Source organism: Anser cygnoides, chromosome 3, assembly GCF_040182565.1.
Source record: "Anser cygnoides isolate HZ-2024a breed goose chromosome 3, Taihu_goose_T2T_genome, whole genome shotgun sequence".
NCBI lineage: Eukaryota > Metazoa > Chordata > Aves > Anseriformes > Anatidae > Anser > Anser cygnoides.
Genome location: NC_089875.1, coordinates 30,134,656 through 30,148,891, shown reverse-complemented (window position 1 = coordinate 30,148,891; position 14,236 = coordinate 30,134,656). Strand labels below are relative to the sequence as shown.

Below are 14,236 nucleotides of genomic sequence, written 5' to 3'. Positions count from 1 at the left end.
TGCTGCTGAGTTCCTGAAGTATTATGGTGTGTGTATTTACATGTAACAAAACCACCAAGTTGCGCTATTTATTCAAAGATCTGAATTCCCACATAGCACCGCCACCTTGTTCTTTTTAAAGATGGTAAGCCCACCGAGTAAGCTCTACCTATAGCCCTTTCTACAGCAAGAAGAATCACCTCCAAGGAACACTTTATATCATTGAGCACCAAATACTTATCCGTCATGTAAGCAGATTAGATTGGAATCACTACATTGAGTATTTTTGTAAGAAAACTAGCTGCTTGTGCCCATCTTTTTAAAAGGACTGTGTAAGATTTTCTACACAAAACCAGAATGTTAAAGTTAGAGCAGAGCCCTTGAGCAAAGGTGCCAAGTATTTGCATTCTCAACATACCAATGTTTCAGTGACTTTAGAGCCAAAAATAAATGAAATAATTGATTAGAAAAATAATCTGCAACTTAAGTCCATTATATTTGTAAAAGTACACTTATGTAATTTTTAGCATAAGCACGCTAGCAAGTTATTCTGTATATTTCAGTGAAGCAAAGCTTTAAAACTGTTGTAGAGATATATATATATCATCGTTCTCATTTGTGTGCGTCTGCGTGTCTGCCTCGAGGGAGCAATAAATCCTCTCTGTAAAGACCATTTACACAAATGAAAGCCAACTTTGAGATTAGTTTTTATTATCATTATTTTTCTAAAGATTCACTACATGATAAAAAACTAAATGAATGTGTATTCCTGACCATGTTGATAATGTTATAGCTAGAATCCCATCAGCTATTTTATGACAAGCAACTGCAAAAGGTGTAAACAGAAACCAGGCCCCTACACTGGGACAAAACTTGGTTGCAGGTTCACTGAATGATACTAATATTAAAAGCAAGATTTTGAAAGTAAACTCATCTGGAATTCAGATCCGATCAAGGGAACAATGAGAATGACACGGTGAAGGTACACTTGGGTGCAATTTCATGCTGGTGACTGTTTTCCTCTTTCTACGCAGGTTTTAAACCAGGAGTTGCATATCCAATGACACACACAATTCAAAAAACTGAAGTGACCATTAGCACATTTGTACACATGCTTACATAAACTCAGTATTTATATACTTTAAACAAAGTTTCATTTTAACAGTTGAAGTTTTAACACAGGAAAGATCATCTACTACAAAGAATGCATAACAGGATCACAGATTTTCCACAAGCATATAAACACGTTTTAAAGTGCTTCCTGGGTGCTTCAGATTAACCCCTTTCAGTATAAGCTTCTATGTAGTGCTGTTCCAGTCATTACAAAATTATTTAAGTCATTCTTCTTTAGGTGCATTGTGTATTCAGGAAAAAAAATGACGACACTGTTGACGTAAAAGTTTTAAGCTCCAACAACATAAATGTATACACTACATAAGTTCCGATGAAGTTGTCAGATACTTTGGTTTATCATAGTTTAGGATAAATATTTGATAGAATAGAAATTGCGCCTCTCCACTCTATGATTTTTCACTACGAAATACCAAGATAAATTGACAGTATTCTTTGGTAAAAACAGGACATTTGGCCAGTTTGTGTGTACATCTATTTATTACAATAGTCTAAAAGTGAACAAATGCCACTGCTGTACTGTCAATTTACAGGAATAACCATTCCTTACTCAGTGGGGAGTATCAAAATATTAAGCCTAGCAGCTAGCTATATAACAAGCTAAAACACATTCAGCAACTATTACAGGGGATCAATGTTTTTGAATATTTTTTGCTTAACATTTATCCTTTACAAAAACTTTAAAATGCTCTATGCCTGCAGACAAGTTCATTATTTCGCTGTGACTACAGAAACATTCAATGGTGTACACCGTCAGGTTTCTGATAAGCAATATAACAAAACCCAGGCAGGAGCATGGCGTGCTGACCAGTATTCAGCTGCACAGCATTTGTGCATTACCTACACTAAGGACTAAGAAAAGCCTATTAAAAACTCAGTTAACTGCTACAGGTTATGTGAATATACAAAAACAGAGCAGATATACAAGTATAACACTGAACATACTGTACTTTATTAGCACAAAAAGCCAGAACAAGGCACAGCAAGCAGAAAAATACATCAATAGAAGGGTTAGTGTAGCATACAAGAATAACGTTTATTGTACTTGCAGCCAGGATGTTCCCTACCTCGCACAGGTCACTGCCATAGAGAAGTAAGTAATAACATACTGTAGCAGCTGGTAAAGAAACTAGGGAGCACTCGTAATTGGTACAAAACATTAAACGGGACAGGGCATTCCAACAAAATTTTAGTGCAAAAATGTCTAAGACAGAACTGTTTTAAGTTCCATCTCCAATTAAATAAGCAAACAGAACTCAGAATTTTGTTTCCAAGTAATCTGTTGAAACTATTATCAGTGCATATTACTTTAAAACATTTAAAAAAGCGCAAATGGAAAGATATTTACAAATAAAGTGTAACAGTACCTTTGAAACCTGACATTTCAGATATGTCAGATTTTGTATTCTGATTATAATAATTCAACCACTTGTAATTTTCTCCATAAAAATATCAGACACTTTAAATAAAAAACATTGCTTCTCTTCACTATTACCTTCCATTGTAAATGACGAGTAGTCAGGCCACCAAATTCTGCTTTAGAAAAACACACAAACTTTTCTTTCATGGCAGTAACCTAATTCTGTGCCCTGCCACTGAATCGATAATTCACGCTGGAAGGTATTTAACTGTCCAAGACAGTATTACTTTTGCTAACAATGCCACTTAAATCTCCAAGTGTTTAAAATAGAATTACAGTACTGAGCAGGCATATTCAAGTCTTAACGATTAGGAAACCCTATACACTGAGAAAAGCATGATTCATCTGCTAGCATCAAAAGGCCGTTAACTCTTTATGGACTGCAGGCCATCCCTGCTTCTAGTGAACTGCTCTTGATTAAAAGAAAATATTCTTATTCGCTACTATCTGCAAAATTATCCGCGAGCTAAATTAGTACTTTGAGAAGTGAAAAGTTTTCAAGAAGGTATTTTAAAAAAATACTTCAAATATTAGCAAAAATGCTCCTCCAATAAAGTCTTTCTTTATCAGCATCACATGAATGCCCCATGGAAAATGCCTCATAGTTTCTTCATCCAATTACTACAGCTATAAAAACAAAATATTCAGGAATTAGCAAAAATATTTTCATTAGGACTTAATGAAAAACGTGCAGAATTGTGTCTGCTTATTGTTTCCAAGAGGCATCACAACTTAGTTTGATTAACAGCAGGCAGCATCTGACAGGATACTAACACTCAGCTTAAATAGGATATTGCAAAAAAGCTAGACGTTGTTGGTGCGTTCGCTGCAGTTAAACTGTAACACACAAAAAAAGCATACTCTGTAAGCTTATTGGGGATTCTGATTTCCGTTTACTTTGTTTTTATAGGTTCCCGCTCCAGCCACCGCACCCTGACTTTTTGCTTATAGTGATACTCCTTTAGAAAGTCTTGCAACATTGACGGTAGAGGAAGGTCATCAATTCCATCATACGTAGTGCACCTGCAGATTACTGCCCGGCAGATATACTGCAGACTAAAGGGGAAGGTCCTGTTCAGGGACACAGTAAGCAATGGTTCAAAGAACATGCAAGAGCTAGGGTCTTTGTAGTGTTCCAGAAGCCCTGTAACAGTGGAGGAGTGAAACACACAGGGATCGTGGGCATCAAAACTGAAATTGTGATTCCACTGCTCAATGCGTGCGTGTAGCGATCGGTTATATCGACGGAAGCTCACAGAGAAGAGGTAGTCCTCTTGCGCAGAATCCCTGAGCAAAAAAGTGCCTTCGGGTTTACCCTCCAGAAGTGCTTCTGCTTCGTAGCGGTCCATCACGCCCCAGTAGCAGGGGTTACCTGTGATCTGAAGTAAGTCTGGCACAAGGCAATGGATGTAGTCAATCTGAGTGTGCACCTTCCAAGCCCCCTGCCTGCTGATGTGGCCGTGGCTCTCTCCAGAGATCTGACGCTGCTTCTGCCTGCGTGACTGCAGACAGAGCGTTGTTGTGTCCTCTTCAGAGTCACAGTTTCCTGGAGGGGTTAGATTTTTGTCCCCGGTCAGCTCAGTCATACCGGGGGCTAGCTTTGGTCCCAGTTTATACAATGGATTAACCTGTGCTGTAGCTTCAAAAGTATGTATTTGGGCATTGGGAGGGGGATCAACCCCTTCTTCAATACTGAGTCTGCGTCTCTCTCGCAGCCGGTCTTCTTCGTCTTCCGTGGAGACCAAGGAAGGATCAAATGTATCAAAAAAGGTTGAATGCGGACTCACAGGAGCTGTGTGCTGTTTAATCAGGTGCCACTTCTGAGCCAGATCGGAGCCTGCAGGAAAAGGGCATTTCTCAAGCATCAGTTCAGAGAGATGGATCTTTCTTTTGTTAGAAAACAGAGGTTTGGACTGTTTGCTGTAAGTTCTCATGGGAAAACACAGCCCAACAGTGTCCTGGAGACGCTGTCGCAGAGAACGGCTGCCCACTGTCCTGTTTGACACTGCATCCATATCATGGACAGAACTCACCCCATACCTTCTCTCCCGCCTCTGCAAACCACTTCGCGTTCTACCAAATCTTTTTTCAGTATCCAAGGAGCTCTGGGTTTTGGTAGAGCAGGAATGTTTCTTCTTCCCACCCCAAGGAGCATGCCGAGAATAAGAGTCCCTTCGAGCAAGCCTCGCTCCCGTGGTGATACATGAGTCGTTCTCTTTCTCAATGCTTATTTCAACAATCTGAGGAATTTCTGTGACACAGTTTTGGTTTCGCCTTGCCGAATTCTTGGAAGGACTTAAACCTAGTTGCAAAGCAATGTTTTCTCTCAAAGGGCTGCTGGGCTGCTGTTGGGCCACACCAGTTATCTGGATAGCTTTGTCTTTAGCAGATGAGCAACTACTGGAGTTCACAACCACATTTTCATTTTGGCTTCCACCTTCATGACCGAAGAGATTCTGGCACCTGTATTTGAAATTGTTCCACATCTTTCCCACTTTATCCATGGATTATGTTATCTAAATTCAAAAGAAGAAAAAATATTATAATAGAACAGTTTAAAAAAAACACACCTTCAGTTATCAATTCAGACTGAACACGCTACAGCTGAAAAATTGCCCTCACACTTGCACAGATATGTAGCACTGGCAGGCATCACACCATTCTGAGACTTCGAAAAATCACCTAGAAGAAAATGTTTTGGAAATTACAAACATTTGATTTACAGCCCCCTCTGTACTTTCATCAGATGATTAAAAATTTAGGTAGAGCTGCATAACTGCACTTGACAGACAGGAAATACAATCCCAAATTCTTCATTTTAGGTGTCACATTTAACATATGACTCCCTGATAAGCTTCCAGTAGGTAGTAATAAAACAAATCCTGACAAAGAACAATTTTGGTGACTCCCAACTATGAGAACAGTTACAAAAGACAAGATGAAAAGAAATTGCATGAAAACTGAAATTTGGAGTGTTCAGCATTCACAAAAAAAAAAGGCAAGCAATAAGGTATCAGCAAGACTTTAGAATTATAAAGTCTCTGATACATAGTAAAAGCCATACATACATCTATGTATACATACAGCTAAAAAACATCTGGCTTTATTACTTAAGTCATGAAAGAGCACAAGAAACTCTTCAATCTTTAGTAAGAGCACTTAAAAAGAAAGCAGCTCTGCAGCAAAAACAGTGATAGTGAATCATGGAGATACAGTAAAGAGATAAACACATTAGCAGTGCGTGTTCTGCAACTGCTTCTTCAGAAGCCAAGTCTGATAACTGGAACAAGACTGCCAAAAATCACAGGACTGCCCTAGGACACAGAAACAGGTTAATTCTGTACTAAGAAGTCAGGCGATGCCAAACTAAATTAGATCTAATTAAGTTCTGAGAGAAGTGCTGAACTTAAAAGAACTAAAACATGTCATCATATTTAACTCTTAATGGAAACTGCTCAGTTGTATGGATATATATTATTTTAAAGTAACATTCCTCTGTTGCTACTGTTGTTTTTTTTTTTTCCCCCCACAGCTAGACAGGAATCTAAAACAGAGATCAAACCCACTGGGTCTTGTGAAATAACATGGATGACAGACAAGTAAGCAATAGTCTAGCAATCCAGTCTAGAAGCCCCTTAAGATAGAAGCACAGCTGTAAGCCTATGACTGTAGCAGAATCCACTGGCACTCAGGAAAAGTCAGAGGTATAGCTTACATGAGAATTACGAACAGATGACTTGAAATTCTTCCTGACTGCTATGAGAATAGAAAAGATTTTTCCCCCATTCCTTCCTCAAATACTTCAGCAAAAACAGTGAGCTAGGTATCTACATCTAATTACATAAAATAAAACCTTAAGAACTTAGTGTGGACTCAGGGAGGTGGATGGAAGAAGAAAAAAACCCAGATCTTAACACCCTCTGTAGATTGCTGGTACAAGTTACCTAGAACACAGCGCTAATGACAACCTGAATAACACCCAAGCGGTTGTTAAGAAGGAAGACGCTTTTTCAAGTAAATTTTAGATGGAGAAAAACTTGCTAAGACAGGAAGTCTTACATGTAGAAGACACTACAGAGTTCTGTGCATATGTTAAAAGTGAAAGTGTGTAAGCACATGAGTGAGGAACATCCTCCTGATTTAACAAACTGCTACATTATTTTTTTCTGGAGTGGTCTGGACCAAGCTAGAAGACTGGGGAGTTTTAAGAGCAGCAGAACTAATTACACCAGATCATGTACAGATTTGTAGAAACTATACAAGCATGTATCATGCCATCACAATAATCATAGCTGCTTGTGGAGTCTCACAGATTATCCACACTTACGCAGAAGCAGCATACGTTTGATGTGTCTGCCTGTCAACACCGTATATATAAGGTTAAGTTCTACCCACTTTTCTCTCACATTCTCCATTTCTTCTTCTTTCAAGCCACCAAGATATATAAATTTATCTTTGTGACACCTACTAACCCGTTGTCATAATTCAGCTGAAGCCAGCCAACAAATTTTAAAGTTTTGGAAGTGAAAAGGAAGAGACAATATATAACCTCCATTCCCTTGGGAAAGAAGGCTAGGAACTATATATATTTTTGTGACAATGACTCAGAATTGCTTTTCTGACCAGTCATACATTATTCACTATTGCTCACTATTGCTCTTCCTTTGCTCTGTTAGTCTAAAATGCCTTTAGGCTATTGGATGGGTTGGAAGCCCTTTACACCTGCCCACAACTTCCCAAAACAAACAAACCAAAAAAAAAAATCCATCCACGAAATCCCCACCATACTGGCTTAACAAACTACTTTTTGAAAGTTAAATTTAAAAGGTCAATTACTTTGTCATAGTCAAGAGCATACCCTTCTTACCCGGAGAAGCATATGAGCCACTGCTGTATCTTGACTTGAGAATACACCTCAACATGAACTTGCTAGATTCCTCCTCTCAGTTGTGGACATGATTACTACAAAAAGAAAAAAACAGTATTTTTGTTAGTTGTTTGAGTAACTTTTCAATTTGATACTTACAATCTGTCAATGTATTAAAGGGACATTTCACTAATTGTGTCTTACATGTGTGCACAAACCGCCTGCTTATAATAAGCATAAATATGTATATAAATGTAAATAAAAGGCTTCACGGAGCTTTTTTCATCCATTAACCACGTTTGTCAGATAGAAGCCTAGGGAGCACCCTCAAGTGAAGCTTATGAAATAAGAGCAAGGTCACAACATCTGGATCACTAAGTGCCAGATACAGTGGGCACTCAGGCCTGTAAAAATGGTTTCCCCACATTTTGGTTTCAAGTCCAAAGCAGTGGTTCCCACGTTGTGGCTGGCAGTGCTGTCAGAACCCCGCATACTGCCTCCCCTCCTTGTTTCCAGCTGCTACATCACATCAAAAGGCAGCTAAAAATACACACTTTTCTAATATTACTTTTCCAGGTAAGCAACTGCTATACTTGCCACAAGGATGTTACATGATTGTGAAGCAAGAGGAATATGAACCATGATTCTAAAAAGGGAAAAGTACGTGGAATGCAAGACAAGTTCTTTAGTAAAAGAGTAGGTCAGCGCTTCCCTAAAATAATGATTGTATTGTTTCTCAGAAATCCAAGAGGCATTACGGGATTTTAGTACAGTATGCTCATGCCACTGTCAAGTCTAGCAGGAACAGGACAGAGAACGATTTGCTTCTCCACACCAGAACCAAGCCTAGGGCAGCAGTAAGAGTTAACAACACACCGACAAGTTAGTTTTCTCTCGGTTCGGCATGTAAAGTATTAGCATACTTGAACATGACATATATTTACTGAAATAAAAACTATAGGCTTGATCAATTACTACATGGATATCAGAAGTTAACACTCCTAGGCAGAAAATTCAGAGTAATGTCAGAACAGCACCAAACATTATTAGCTTCCATTCACCTATGGAAGCCCTAAAATTGATTAAATGCTTTTGAAATTAGGCTGGTAGCTACTGTCAAAAAAAATAATCCATAAAAATAAACTTTCCAGAGAGCAGAGTTACAAGTACGAAACTAAGATTAAGCCAAAGGTGAAGTTCTTTTTGCAACAGTAGAGTTTACACACATTCCCCCCCACCCCCTTTATTTTTTCAGCAAGTCTACAACACATAAGACATTACCAACTAGTACAGCCGATTCAGAGCAAGGCCTTAACGGAGCAGACAGAAGTAAAGCCCTACAATAAGGGCCGTACAGTTTTCACTGAAGCCTTCGCTAAAACATGGCGTCACCCAGGCCTAGGAGGACATACCCACATTCCAAGCAAAGCCATTTTACTGAGCACCCGTGGCACGGGGGACGCACACTGACCTTTTAACTCATTAAAAACCTAAGAAGTACACGGAAGCTGATCTTGAAGTTTCATGCTTTATGGTTCCTAGTTTAAATTCACACGCCGCTGCCGTCCCTCGGTGCCAGCCGGAGCAGCCTGTTCCACATGCTGCCTGCACGAGGCAGTGGTTGCTTCAGGAGCCATCCTTCGCTAATGGAAAACAGCTTCCTGAATTTGGGTGACTGTCTCGGTTAAACCTCTCAATCATGTGTTACAATACAACTTGAGTCATTCTTAAGGTATTTTATATTCCATCTAGTAATTTCAAACTGGTTTAAATCAACACGCAACAGACTTGCGGTTTCACGGATTTCTTGCGGCAGCACTAAGGTCGACAAAATACAAATTATTTCTGCACTGGCCCTAAAGCCATCCCAGTTTTCCAAAGGAGCACTGCCTGAGAAAGTTATCTTTGGAAAAGGTTATTTTAGCCTGAACAAAAAATACATTTAATCCCATCAAAATCCACAAAGTGAATTCATCACTTTGTAAATTTTCTCAGAAAAAGTTATACTATTTCCAAAACTATCTCCTTCCAACTAAAAATAATTTGTCTACCTTAAACTGGCATAAGTTATCTTAAAAATAATAGGCAGTAAGCACTCAGAAGGGATTACAGAAGCAATGACACTATATCCCCGCTTGCAACCAGTTCAGAGACGCATTCAAAGCCAGGAAGTTTGTAGGAGCACAGTATCCAAGTATTTTGGGTGGATAAATGATGAAACTACTAAAAGCTAGGCAAACCATTAGTTTAACAGCACTTAAGTAAGTATCTCATACCAACAGGTTACTGTGAAAACTCAGTGTTCTTCCCAGAAGTGTCACAGCATCTAGCTAGAGCTAGGGCCACTCTGAGTGCGAGCTGGGCTCTGTCCTAGAGGCAATGTGCTTGTCTCGATCTCAGTGTTACTTCGTTTGAAAAATAGATGATACAGCAAGTTACATTCAAAATAGCTCCTAAAAACGTACCATCTTCACAGAAGTCATAACACAATATAATGTAGGACACCTTAAAAAGGTGCTTCTTTCAAAAACAAGAGCCTACAAAATTCTCTGCTTTGCTATTTTTACCTTGTGACAGCTTCAACACATTGAAAGACGACGAACAAAAAACTTTGGAAGAGAACAGAGACAGACAACTCCTACAAGTCAAAACCTCAATAACCTGAAAGGGGAGAGGGAGAAATCAGTCTGCTCCTCGCACACTGTTGGGACCCTTGCCAGCATGAGCGTACACGCTCGGGCCACGCTGCCCAGCTTTCAGCAACCCGCGACCTGTCGCCTTGGCCCACGGATGTGGAAGGAAAAGGACTGGAAAGAGGCTACATGTCTGCTGTTTGGACTGCTCCCTGCTTTAACATGATTCACCCCACAAGGACGAGAGACCCCATTAAAGACGACGTGCTCTTGCACCACGGCACGCTCGCTGAGGCGGTTAGTGCCCTATTCTCCCATTGCCAAACGCCTGCCATGGGCTACGGCTCCCCCGGCCGCAGGGACAGGGCTGCTCACAGCAGCACTCCTCAGCCTCACTCAGCCAAAATGAGGAAGGCTGGCCAGCTCCTACCATCTGAAGTAACCCACTTGAGGAAGGGCGAAAAGGCAATACTAAGGATTACAAAGCAATTTCCTCCCTTCCAATACGCATTCCAGAAATAATGAATTGCTGCTGAAATACTAGAAACATTCCTTCTTTTTTAAGGAACGTTAAGTTAGCTGCAGGCTCTGGTTAGTTCAAAGCGCAGTGGTGTTGGGAGAATGATCTGAAGTTCCAAATTCCCAGACCAGAGGCAGCCACTACACCCAAAAAGGTAAAGGATATCAAGCTACAACTCCAACACCATGCAAAGTCAGCACAAGTCAGCATTGCAACCAGAAGAAATGGCAGCAGCCCCTTCCTGGCCACACGTGCCAGTACACGACATGACACAGTCTGTACACCATGCGGCTGCTCAGTCAACCGGCTCAAGGAACGGATCTAGACTAAAACTAGATACCAGAAAAAGTCTCAATCATTGATGCCATTTTTTTTTTGACTTCTTTACAAACATTCATGTTAACTCAGGAGGAGCGGATGAGGAGAGAGGAAGTAACAGCCAAAGCAAGTCTGCTTCCTTCCACATCTGCACTGGTTCATTCTGCCCCCAGTATTAACACCTGAGATGGCTACTTTGAAAAGAAGTTTCACCTGAGCTACTTTTTTTTGAGCTACTTCTCTGAATACTCAGGTTGAAAGTTCAGCCACTGAACAGGTTTATTTTGAACACAGAACACTAAGTTGGCTTGATGCAGCCCGCTAAAACACCCCGAAAGCTACAAGTTTCAAGGACTTAAGTTGGCAGAGTGTCAACTCAAAGAAAAATTACAGTATTTGCCATTGTTTCCACCTGAAACTAAGTAGTAATATCCTCCCTCTCCTTGGTGCAGGTTCACAATGAGCAAAAAGCAATCTTTGCTTGCATAGCTCATGTTCTGCCACTTTCTTTCCAAGCAGCTACACGTGGTAACTTCAGTTCAGAAATACTGCTTCAAGGTTTTTTCAATGGTGGGATAAGTCCTTGTATCCCCTTGTTAGGCTTTGGGGTTCAAAAAGACAGTGTCAGGACTACACGTGCTCACGTGTTGAATTATAAAATACTGTACAGCTGCCATCCACTTCCCTTCTCTTCATGAGATCCAAAATTCCTAAAAGGGAAGAGCATGAATGGAAGAACAGCATGTGAACAACACTGCACCAAAATAGACAGAGGCTTGTTTCCGAAGTACTTTTTCCTGCACTTATACAAGCCTAGCAGATAATAAGACAACTCTGATGAGCAAAGTAATTATACAAGGATCACAGAACTAGGCACTGCAAGCATAAGCTTCAGGTGTTAAGGAAGAAGTAATGCTGCACAGATCTATTGAGAACTCCACATGACAGTAGATACCCATGGCAGAAGCCCTGTAAACTCGAAACAACAACGCATACATTAAATCCAATTAAAGCCACCTTCTAATCACTTAGGCAGTAACTTGATGGCCACTCATCATAACATAAATCCACACGAGCAACATTAAAAGGAAGAAGTTTCCTTTAAATGACCTCCACACACCGTAAGTAGGCAACTGAGCATAACGTCACCTTATCAGTTGTAAAAGAAATGGAAAAAGCATCAAGTTGGTAAAGGAAGGTACCTGCTAGAGAAGGGAACTCTAGGTGACTCACTGAAATAATGTTTTCTCTATTGCTATGTGTAAGTATTCTTGAACACACACACACACACACATGTATGTATAATCGGTGGTTTGTTTTCAAAACGTGTGCAGAAGAGTGCCAGTCGGTGTTCAAGCTAAGCACAGCAGCCCTCCTGATGACCTCTGCAGAAGCCATTAGAAGCTTTCTCAGAAAAAGTTACGGAGCTCTTCCCCAGCAGGGCAAAACTTGTTTCCACTTTAATGAATGCTAACAAAGCATATTCTCCTCTGTCAAGTTCTAAAACACAAATAGCTCTCAAATTGATGTCAAACATGATCTGATGCTTATTTGTATGTAATTCCAGGGCATTACGAGTTGAGGAAAAGCATATCTTAATAGCTGTGCCTCTCTAAAGCCAAGGAAATGGGAAGCAAAGTAGTTGGAAAGATGGGTCAATCTCATAGCACACATCCCTGACTAGCTCAGTAGAAACAGCCAATTTAAGATATTTTGTAAATAGAACATTTCCATTGCAAATTGGCTATCTTGCGGATAGTTCCTCTGTTCTGGGGTCCAGACTCTTTCAGTCTCATTTCTTATTTCTCTCAGTAGCCTACATTGTTCAAGACCCCAAGAGCCTGCCTAATGTCTCTCTCATCACAGTACCTTTACCACCACCCCTTACAAGCAGCTCCTTTACACAGCTCTTCATGCACCCAGCTACTTCCCACGTTCCCTTTCTAGCTGACCATGTAAAAGACCATACTGTCTAATACTAGCTGACTGCTGCATCAAAAATTGATTTAAAAGTTTGGTTTGTCCTTCTCTAGTGATGCATCTACAACGGTGACTACATCGGAAAAACAGTACCAATATTCGTGTAATTTGGAAGACTTATTAGGAAAGCTGCCCTCCTTTCAAATTTGAGTGAAATGGACCAAAAAGTTCAAAAGTTTCTGCAAACGTAAGTGAAGAGAGTGACGGCTTTGCAATTCCTGAGAAATCACAGCCTATTTCCTACGACAAAAGTCAGTGTTATACTGAGAACTGAATACTGCTACATGCACTTAAAAAACAAAACCACCTCTCTCGCTATGAGCTGTTCAGTTCATAAATTTGCCATTTGTGCTGCAAGAAGCCCATACCCCCTGAGGCTTTATGGGTAGCATCTGTATTTTTTGTTCACTGCTAACATTAATGGAACAAAGCACTAGATAGTAGCAAGGTCATATGCACGCGTAAAAGACAACAAGAAAACTCAGAAGAGATCTACGACTAGAAATGAGCTACAAAGGCAGCAGCATAAATGACTTGATAGGTTCAAGAAATATGAAAATTTCGCTGCAATTTATAGTACAACTATACTAACATACAGCCAGCAGTTGGTCCATCGTGCTAGTGCGATACTGAAGAAATTAAATCTCAAGCGAGGAGGAGGAAAGTGTTGGACCAGGCCGGTCTCTTATCTAGCTTCAGCCGCACTGTGCGTCAGGCGGAAAGGTGGCCTAGGATGGGCAGCTCTGATAGCATCCAGTCTGCAAAATGACCTTCAAAATGATTCAGCTCCCACTCTGCCTTCTCCTGGGGGAGAAGTTAAGAAGTGTCACGAGTTCTCTCAGATCAATTTCTGTATAAAGCATGTTTTCATAAAACAGAAGCGTGTCTGGATAAGCGGAGAAGGAAACCTGTGGATTTAACCTGCAGAGCACGTGGCAAGCTAGGAGTTAAAATCCTGTCCAGGACTACCCCCCAGCTGCTGTCAGCAGTCAAGCTTGTCAGGAGAAGCTCCGGCTGTCTTGACAAGACTAATTGGCAGCAAGCACCTGGCTCCCCAGGCTGGGCAGGGGAAGGTAAAAGAATACAAACCCTGCAAAGGAGGAGCAGCAGCTGAAAGGCTGCCAGGAGGTCTAGCCCGTTTCATGCGTTCACTTTGATCCGCAGGCAACTTCATCCTAGACCGCAGCCAGTCAGAGCTATCAGAACCACGCTCTCTGCGAGCCGCCGGCTGAAAGGAGCCCATGCTTTGCGGCTGGGCACGGGGGAGCTCTGCCGCTGAGCGCCCACCCCACCTCGCTGAGCGCCCACCCCACCTCGCTGCGGCACAGCAGCTGCACCACCAACACCAGCGCCACGTTGGCACGGAGCTGAAATTTAGGTTTTTCAAT

At 40.9% G+C, this 14,236-nt stretch overlaps 1 protein-coding gene across 4 annotated transcripts in view; it reads right to left on the bottom strand.

The window, feature by feature from the left end:
• Nucleotides 1–662: 662 nt before the first annotated feature.
• SOCS5 (suppressor of cytokine signaling 5) overlaps nt 663–14,236 on the bottom strand; it is a 31,043-nt gene continuing 17,469 nt past the window's right edge. For 3 of the 4 annotated variants that reach the window (XM_066993808.1, XM_066993807.1, XM_013171086.3), the window contains exons 2-3: nt 7,398–7,492; nt 663–5,046 (exon numbers count right to left, since the gene is read on the bottom strand). In XM_066993808.1, the coding sequence (XP_066849909.1) occupies nt 3,424–5,034 (1,611 nt within the window). In that variant the 5' untranslated portion in view covers nt 5,035–5,046; nt 7,398–7,492 and the 3' untranslated portion in view covers nt 663–3,423. Of the gene's footprint in view, nt 5,047–7,388; nt 7,493–14,236 lie in introns of all 4 variants that reach the window. The other variant, XM_066993809.1, reaches the window with a different exon arrangement.